Source organism: Doryrhamphus excisus, linkage group LG6, assembly GCF_037039965.1.
Source record: "Doryrhamphus excisus strain RoL-2023G ecotype Guam linkage group LG6, RoL_Dexc_Guam_v1.1, whole genome shotgun sequence".
NCBI classification, from domain to species: domain Eukaryota; kingdom Metazoa; phylum Chordata; class Actinopteri; order Syngnathiformes; family Syngnathidae; genus Doryrhamphus; species Doryrhamphus excisus.
Genome location: NC_136362.1, coordinates 16,825,972 through 16,835,890, shown reverse-complemented (window position 1 = coordinate 16,835,890; position 9,919 = coordinate 16,825,972). Strand labels below are relative to the sequence as shown.

The following is a 9,919-nucleotide window of genomic DNA, read 5'->3' as shown; positions in this document are numbered from 1 at the left end:
TTTTTCCCATAAATCCGAATGTGATACCAATTTTTAAAATATGAAAAGTAGGTTTTATTTGTTGCATTTTAATAAACAGATCCAATATTATTAAATATTTACTCTTGTGAATGTGTAATACGTTTTTAGAACGTTGAGATTATGCTAAGAATGAGGTTGATTGGACAATACCGGTATCGTTTTGCTCTTTGATTACGACTTCTCGCATAAAAGGCCAATACTTTGCTCATTAACCTTTTTTTTGAAAGTGGCACTGGAGCTGATGAAGTGTTGGAAAAAGACGATCTTTGACTTGATCTTAACTCTTGTAGCAGTGAGTGTGACCAGCAGGGAGAGACAGAGAGAGAAAAGAGGAAGCCAGGAAATAAAAAGGCTTTCTAGTGGAGTAGCTGGAGCTCTTCTTCATTGTTGTGTTGGAGTGGATGGGAGGCAGCAGCGGCAGCAGCGGCAGCAGCTTCAGTACCAGCCAGTGCTCTGCTTCACTCTCCAGCGGATACACTCAACCAGGAGGCTGCTACATGCTGCAGCCCGACACGCTGTACAACCGTGCATCTTAAAAAGACCAAAGGAGAGGAATCGGGGTTTTTTTTTTGTTTGGTTTTGCGAGCTAAAGTGGGATTGTGGTTTTGTATCTCCCCTGGTTTGGAAGAGGATTTACCGCAAATGTACCCACCACGACGACGGGAGGGCAGCGGGCTGCTCCTGGTTCTGACGATCTTGGTCGGACTGCAGGTAATTTCCGAACACCGACCGGGACACGGGTTTGTGTGGAGGTTGTTTAAACGTATTAGCGTCTTCTTCGCAACTCACTCTTTTTTTTAAACCAGAACAATGCCCTTTAATAAGACTCCAACGACCACTCATAACGTCTGCACTACGTTTTGTATTTGTTTAAACTACCACATTTCGACGCTCGTCAGTTCGTAGCTATATATTACAAATTCAACCGGTATTAACCGACTTTGACCTTATTTAAAAGGTACATACATGCCTCATGATGAGTTGATAGCATCATCGTTAAAGACATTATCCTCATCAGTGCTGTTTAAATACCGAGAAATACATAACAATTTAAGTGTCTAGTCTAACACGCAACAGGGTAGAGCGTTTAAGAGACAGATTCAGGCCACAAATAGACAGCAATATTCAACAGGAATATGAGTTTTTAAAGCTGGAAATCATGGATTCTCAAACTGTGGTGAAAGTGCCACTGGTGGTACGCCGGATCCATAAAGTGGTACATTCATATTGCATTAGTAAGGGTTAGGTTTTTTTCAAACATGCTGAAGAAAATTACAATAAGGAACATTTAAATACTTCAAAATGAGGTAGGAAGAAGGAGAGGTTGTTGCTCAGACGCACAAATCGTGCATATTTATGCTGTTTAGTTGAAATTGTATACATGAAGCAAAGAAATTATTAACTGACTGAAAATAGATTTGCATTTTCTGCAATATTATATGTTAGCTAATCTCGTAATGTAGTAATAATATGGGGTGGGGGGGTTATAATTGAGAACATAGTCGGAATGTTACATGATACAGCTATGATACTACTAGGAAAGCACCTCGATATTACAAATCCGAATTACGAATCATAATGTTTTGAGAAGAACCTTGTAATGACAGGACTGGAGTAATGTCATATATTAATGACCAAATGGTGACAGTTTAATGCTGCACTTTATTCGTTCCTGTAAATGTACTACTATTCCAGCTCCACTTCTCCCCCTCTCTCTTTTTGTGTGAGTATTTTCTATTTTAATTCCTCTCATTAAAACACCACACACCCACAATGCTCTTTTTTTAGTCAGAGCAACCTCTCGGCTTACATTCAAATCTTTAGAGATGATGAATGTTGTATTGAGAGTGTACACTAGTACACTAGTAGTAGTGCTGCTTCATTCTGTCTGGGAACACGCCCTAATATTGAAAAAAAAACCGTGCCCGCTGATTCCCTGAAGTCTTCTTTATCATCTTGATGACTCATTTCAAGTGTGGAGGAATTCAAATTCCATTAAAATCCACAGTTGGTCATCGTTAAATGTGTAGTTTCTCTTCCAAATGCGCGTCTAGGGTGTTGGTATCGCCACAATAGCAGATTGTTGGCATTGCCGTTTCATTGCCTTGTTCCTGTTCTTGAAAAGTACACAGTTTGTCCAGAGTGTGTTGATCAGAAAAGCCGCCCATGCAGACTTTGGCAGTAGCACCACCCTGTGCCTAGGCCCCTCCACTGGGACAAATGGAGCTTGTTCTTGCCCAGCCATGCTTTTTGGCTAATGCTTAACCCTTTTGGCCTCATTATCCTAATTGCAGTCCCCGCTATAAAAACAACAGATGCTTTTGTACAACTGAGAGAGGGGTTAGGGAGGGGGGGGGGGTGTTCAGAACGTGACCGATAGGTTTGGTGGGGTGCTTTTTGAAGTTGATTTATGACTCTTTGTTGGACCCCCACTTTGTCTCTGTCCACCGCAGATTGCAGCAGAATGCAGGGCCACCCCACCATGCAGGCCAGGCTTCTCTGAAGATGTGTACAAGGTCGTACTGCCCGATATCACAGAGAAAGGACAGCCCCTTTTCACTGGTAAGTAAATTTTGGTCTATTACCGTCTGCTTTTGATTGACGATGTGTGTCAGTATGCTAGTCTGTGTGTGATACATGGTTACCCAAGGTGTGGTACGCGTGCCCCCAGGGGTACACCCATTTTAATAGAGGATACGTGACTAAAAATGAAGAACAATTAGTGCCTGACACTGTGCCTGAAGGCATCAGGGCCTAAGGAGAATGGAGCAGAACGGAGACAGAGCATGAAGTTGTTTATTGCTCTATGTGCATCAAATGAACAAATAAGTAAGTTTGATGATTAGTTTGTCCAATAAGAGTGTTTCATCTTGAAGATTTAATTCATATGGGTGTTTATGTTTAGGAGTAGGGTGGTTCAAGGCCTCTGGTGAAATATCTGAAGGGGTGTGCAAGTGCAAAAAGTGTAGGAACGACTGTGGTAGGCCAACATTGTTTAAACAATTACCACCTGAGCAACTATGGATGTTGTTTGCCTCATAAACTCAAGCTAACATGTGGTTCACATTTATACAGCGCTCGCCCATTTTGCTTACATGTTCCCTTTTTTGTGAGCCGTGACTTGTGCAGGCTATGCAGCTTGTTACTCAATAGTGAAGGCATACATTGTGGCTGAAGAGTCGCTTCAATTTGCATATTTCACAGCGGGGGATGGTGGGCACATCATTAAAATCCATTACACACATTTCAGGTCCTATGCAACAAGAAGTAATTAATGATGTTTATTATGACTAATGAGTATCGCTCGGAAAAGTAGTGAAAAGTAGTAAAATTACAGAGATAGAAATATCTAAAATATTATGTGGAATGGTGACCAGTCCAGGGTGTAACCTACCTCTTGAGCAAAGTCGGCTGGGATAGGCTCCAGCAAACCCCAGCGACCGTAATGAGGATAAGCGGCATAGAAAATGGATGGATGTTACAAGACAACTGATATCATTTATCAGAAAACATTGTAATATTATAATTAACAGAATAAAGCCACAATGTTACAGAATAAAAAAAACAAAGTTGGAACAGGCCTGTTCCCAGAAGTCCTAATGCTATCAGAAAAAAAGAATATGAGAAAAAAAAGTGCTAACGTTTCTGTGGTGAAAAAAGATCTACTGTTGCAAGGATGAAGTCTGAATTTTCAGAGTAAAATTAATAAAGCTATGGTGTTACGAGACAGAAATTTGAATTTTACAAGGGTTTAGTCTTTTGTAAAGCCAATGAATTGTTGGCAGAAAACTCAGAAGAATGTGAGTAAACCTGTAATGTTAGAAAGAATAAAACCACAGTTTCATGAGGATATTTTTTTTCAACAAAAAAGTAGAAAATAAAGATTTCTGAGAGTAAAACCGTTATCGTTAAGTCATGTAAGGTTGTAAGAATAAAAACCTTTATAGCAAGCTTAAACATATATACTGGTTGATTACAATCTTGTGAAGTCATAGGTATGACATTAACTTTCTCATACTATGACTTTTAATTCTCGCTTTAGTGGCCTGACATAACACTAATAACATTATGGACTTAAATGTTATAAGTATTTAAATGTTTAGTGTGACACAAGCACTAGTATATTTGGCTTTGTTGATTCCAGCCTGACGTTCTGTAGAAGCTAGTGTGCAGTGCAAAATGCCTATAAAGGGGTTTGCTACTATCAAAAGAGGAATGCTGCTACCGTGAAGCTGTCTACAGTCAGTAATAAAAGAGGAATATAACACCAGTGTGCCATTAGGGAGGTTACACCCTCGAGGTCATTTGGGCCAAAAAAGATTCTCACTTGTGTTGGATTTCACAGTATGCGCCTAAAAGTTACACGCCACTGTTGGTGTGATTCAGAGAGGAGGAGGAGGGAGGTAGCAATGACAAGGGGAGGAAAGTGCTGGGATGGGTGGGTGCAGCTTTCACTGAGCTTTACCTTGTGCACAAGTTTCTGTTTGATCCTGCTGGTGATGGATTTCCTACTGCCGGCTCGCGGATGAGCCGTGACCAGGAGTAATCAAGTTCCCTTTATTTTAGAGACACCCCGCCCCTCTTTACTCTGCTGTCCCCTTCCCCCCAGAGGGTTGTTACTGGAGATTTCCTTGACAGAGAGAGAAGGGGCACTCCTGTGTCATTGTAATGCAGCAGCGTGGGATGATGTTAATGAAACTCCATTCTCAAAAGGAAAGCTCCTGTGGTCTGTTTTGAAAGACAAAAATCCCCCACAGTGTGAAAAGTTTGCCTGAGTTTTTAATTTTTTTTCTTGCCTGGCTGTTTTAGACCACAAGGCTAATGCTTTGTATCCTTGCAGTTCATTAGCATTGTCAATTGTGACCAGATTGGGCTAAATAATCAATGGAGAGCTTGTTGTTGTTTGCAGGCATTTATATTAGCTAAGACTTAGAAAAGGGGTCAAATTAAAAAAAGTTTTTGCACGTGTTGAATTGTATCATTGATGTAATTTGTAAGCATGTCCAATACACACCAACAATTACCATGACTTGTTGTCTCATACATAACCATACACAACATTTTTTCAGGGATACTTCCCTTATTTGAAATAAGGATCGTCTCCACAGTCTGTGTAACACAATCAGCATGCAGTGTTAAGTTTCAGAATTATGACTTGTTCTCATATTCCACTGCCTTTGCCTAAGCTATACAAACGACAAAACAGGCTGTTAAGCTGTTGTCTGGTCTAATTGCAGTCTCTCTTTTGTCGTCGATTAAGGGAATACGCAGCCTAAGGTGTGTTAAAAAAAGGTGGAAACAGTGCTATTTCACATGTAAACAGCGTGCATTGTATGCACTAAATTGAGGACTTCCTGTGGATAAGTTGTTGGCGACGGTGGCCAGGCCAGCCTCTGCAGCAGAGTTGATTGTAAGATTTAATCACATTCCTTGGGGTGTCCTCTAGACTTTAACCATCAGCCGTCCAAGCGAGGCTTCATTGATTTTCTAAAAAAAAAAAAATGCTTTTTGGGGGGAAAGTTATTTGGCAGAGTGTTGCAAAGAAAAGTCAGGAAGGACAATTATTATTGTTATTATTTTAGAACGGCTCTTCAGTCATCCGGTAAAAGGAGGTTATACTCATTGTGAGGTGAAGCAAAGCCATGACATGCTTTAGTAGTTTGCACTGTGTCTGGATGACCTTTCTTTGAAAGAATAGAATGTTTGCTCTGGCCTGATAAGTGAATGGAGGCTGGGACCAAAACATAGTTATTTATTAATAGCTCTGTATGTGTGTGTGTGTTCTCTCTTATCTTGTAGCTGCCTGATTAAGCGGTGTGTTGAACAAAATCACATTTAATTTCAGTTAGACAGCAGGTGGTTTGCCCCTCAGTGGAACTGTAGACGGGCTTTGTGCTGTTTTTTATCCAGGTGGGGCCTTCCAAGTTGGAAAGTGTGTCAGTGGGAGCATTATTCAGCAGAGGTTTCCTACCCTAAAAAGTGGGTTAATGAAACGGCCTAGAGCCTAATTGCTCTTAAAACTGCAGTTGGATCATCTCTCTCTATACTGTATATATAAAGTCATCCCTTGCCACTTATCAGTTTGAATTTTGCGTCTTCACTCCATCACAAATGCATATTTCAGCTAATGTCATGTTTGCCTAAAGTAAGCATTTCCAGCATAGCGTTTGGTGAGACACACAATAACCAGACTGAAAGCTGAAACCAAATAGGTAAAATAATACTGAATAAAAATGTAACTCTGAACCTGACGCCACTTCCTGTCCGCCACTCACTCTGCTCCCTGCACATTTATAACACACACAAGCAGGAGTTTAATGTCTTAAATTGATTATTTACTCGTATTATGTGTACTATATTGGGTGATACGAGTGTAAATATGACTCTAGGGGTGTTAATATGTATCTAGAGGGTTCTAAGAAATCATATTTAGAAGGTCGTTAACTAGGAAAATATTCCATTTATAATCAAGCAGTCCTACTTCATGGAAATTCACTTATCACGGTTTGGTCTGAAACCAAGTAACTGTGATAAATGAGAGATTAAGGTACAGGCATATCACAATGAAAATGAGTATTTCTGAAAGCTGATATGTTTCCGTAGTTCAATTCTGTAGATCACTTCAAAAAGTGATCAATCTGGAAAAATTGGTCTGTTAACAGAACTCCTGAAATTTGAAACATTTTAATTCTTTGCAATGTGCCTGCATGTTCTGTGGGCTTTTGTTTTCCTCATCCAGCCTCACTTCAAGCGGGGTTTACACTTGACCAGCTTAATAAAACAATTGAAACGATTAGTGTCAACGTCAGGAATGGCAACCTTTAGTTACACGTGCTACAAGCATACAGAGCTCAAGAATGTTCTCTTAATCTATCATTAAGTATAATCGCTCGTCTTTGCATTGCCTACACCAGGACAGCTATTTAAATAAATGAAAACACCACTGCTTCAATACCCTATGTACCAAATCGTCGATTTTGCACCGTTGTTTTAGTTCCGAGTCCTGTTAATTGTGATGGCCCTGGGTACAGCTGTGGCCACTTACGTGTGTTTAAGGGGGGCCCCTGTGTTTGTTGAGATGTGACCCTGCTCGACCCACTCCTGTAAACCAGCCCAAGTACTCAGCAACATACACAAGCCCCCTTTTCCTGCACATTGACAGGAGCTACCATTAGTAGAAGGATTGGTGGTAAGGTGTAGAATTAGAGATTGACCAATACAGAGTCAAGGCATTTGATTAATTTGCCGTAAAAGTAAAAATATCGGAATTCGATATGTTTGCATCACTGGGGCAAAGAACGACACTATGCCACCCTTGTTTCACAAAGATAAGTACCTTCGAGTCTTGCGACAGTAAAAATGCAAGCTGCAGTGTTCGGTGCCCTGCTCTAATTCACCTGTGTAGGTTTGTCTAATGTTGTGTTGGATTAGTTAGCTTTTGGTTTCTTTTCGGCCATCTAATTTAAAAAAGGCAATATCGTCAAAATGCTGAATATCAGCACCAGTAATAATACAAAGTTTCATTTTAAAAATGTTGTGTTCAGTTGTGTTATCACTGACTAATGACATTTTTTGGATGATCTGAAACATTTAAGCATTACAAACATGCAAAAAATGCTTTTTCACAAATGTTAAATTCATAAACAGAACATAAATTGAAATCTGTGTGGCCAGTATTGTGTTCGAGGTCTGTAGGGTGTGCGTGTCTAATCTGTGTTGAGACTACATAATGCTAATACTATATGTGATCCACAGGCACAGAGCAGGTATAATGCAGAAGAGGAAACATGAAGTGCAATAAGAACCACTGTTAGGCTTCTTCTCTTTTGTAAATAGTGTTTGCCCCCGCTGCGTTTGGCATATTCATTGTAGGATATAAAGAGGTACCAACCCCATCACTCCATCGCCTGCATAATCTTAATTCTTTTTTCCCTGGAAGTAAATCAATGAATCCAGTGTCTTTGTTTGCAATGATCAATATGTTGTAATGAAGGCCGTGCTCCAAATCCCAGGTTGGATTGAGTTTTATTCTTTTTATTGTTTTCACCCTGCATACATTTATTTTCATCTTGTGCTTTTTTCCCTCCTCCTTCCTGGGAGCACCATGGCCTACATAACCAACACACATTGTGACAGTAGATTGAATCCTGGCAGAATATATTTGTGGGAAAGAACCTTTTGATGCAGTTTGCTTACAGCATAATAAGGAAGTAGAGGTAGAGGTGTTAGGTGTCCAGTAGTGCCAGGCCACTATACATGCTATTTTTTTTCCAAGCCTACACTTTTTCTTTATTTTACAACATCACAGCTCCACTGCAGTCCGAGGCCAAAACAATTTAAAAGTGAAATAAAAATAATGGTTGCATTTTAAGCCAGTGTAGCCATCTGTGGCTAATTGGTGGGTGCGTTTCGGAGCCTGCTGGGTGGCATTGAGGGATAAAGCGTAATTTATTTATGTCTGACCTTTTTAGGCTCTAAGTTCTTAGCCAACTAAAGGCAGCCTGAAAATAATCCCTCGGTATGTGCAAGCACACCATGACTTAGGAGCTTAACAGAGTAAAATGTAGATGGCTGGCATTGCTTCTCTTCATATCTCTGTTATCAGCTACAGGCCCTGCCATCCGTTATTGGCACCTAACACTGGCTGACATTGTGATTTAGTTTAAGTCATGTGGGGGGTTGACCTGCGCATATAGTTAGCGTGTGAGAGACAATGACATGCGTGTTAGTAAAGTCTATTTGACTCAAATCGGCTGGAAGATCATGGCTGCAAGATCATGGCTGGAAATCTGATTGGTTCAACTTGCATTGCCATGTGTTGCCACGTTTATTAAATTTATCTGGTGCACACCAAGGGTTTGGATGATCATAGTTGACTAAACAAACTGGACACACCAGCATTTATTTTAGCTGAATCAAACATGACGCATATAATAACCCCAAATTTTAAATTCAGTTGGAGTAAGGCTTTCATCGAATGGCTCCTTCACGCAGTCTTGTGAAGGTTTTATAGCCTATTTGCTCTGTTTTGCCAAACAGGGCTGATGCTGTGAAAAAAAGTGTTTATCGTCATAGCTACACAGTCCTACCATGCGTGAGTTGGCTACATGAAAGGAGGTGGTACCATGTGTGGAACACCCAAAAAGAGCATAAAATAGCCACACTAGCCAATGAGGTCATGTATAAATAACTATTGACCTGACACACCTCCATAAAACAAGGCCAGTGTTTTTTTTATCTTTTAAAGAAAAGAAAACGCCAGCTTGCAACTAGAAGAGAATGCATCAGTGTTAAGATAATTGTTTACCCTCCCTGTGACTGATTTGTAGCTTTCTCAACCATTTTTCTTCAGCAGGAGGGCCTCTTTCTTAGGCTGCTAAAGCAAACAACTCCATATCTCTTTCAAGGATGCCGTCGACAATCCAACCTTGGTTCCTGCGAGCCAAGCCTATCTGCTTATTCTGCAATATAGCCTTTCGATTTAGACTACACTTTATCTCTGCGTTGTGCTTTTTTCTCATTACCTTAAACGAAATCAGGGCGGCAAGCGGCCTTGTCCTTACATTTTCCATCAGCAGCATGTGAAGGAGCCACTCCCCACAGCCATTATGTTCTCTGTCTCATTAAATCTTTGGTGCAGTAGGCTATATATTCAGGCTCAGTTGTGTTACATTCACTGGCTGCAGATCACACACTCCAAGTAATCCAGTGAAAACTAGAATGATCCCAGTGCTGTTTAGCCCTTCCTACCCACTTCAAGCTTCATGCTGTTTTGACGAAACGACAAATTGGCTCGCCATTACGTCTCCGTTGACAATAAGAGCGAAATTTGAAGCCGGGGCACATTGATCGACCCAGATACTATAACCCATGTTCACAAAGAGGCGGCTAACTCCTG

General features: G+C 40.5%; 1 protein-coding gene across 1 annotated transcript in view; it reads left to right on the top strand.

Moving 5' to 3' along the window:
* Positions 1-405: 405 nt before the first annotated feature.
* cdh2 (cadherin 2, type 1, N-cadherin (neuronal)) overlaps positions 406-9,919 on the top strand; it is a 55,770-nt gene continuing 46,256 nt past the window's right edge. Inside the window, exons 1-2 of the mRNA XM_058066613.2 lie at positions 406-732; positions 2,475-2,583. Coding sequence (XP_057922596.2) covers positions 664-732; positions 2,475-2,583 — 178 coding nt within the window. The 5' untranslated portion in view covers positions 406-663. The remainder of the gene's footprint in view (positions 733-2,474; positions 2,584-9,919) is intronic.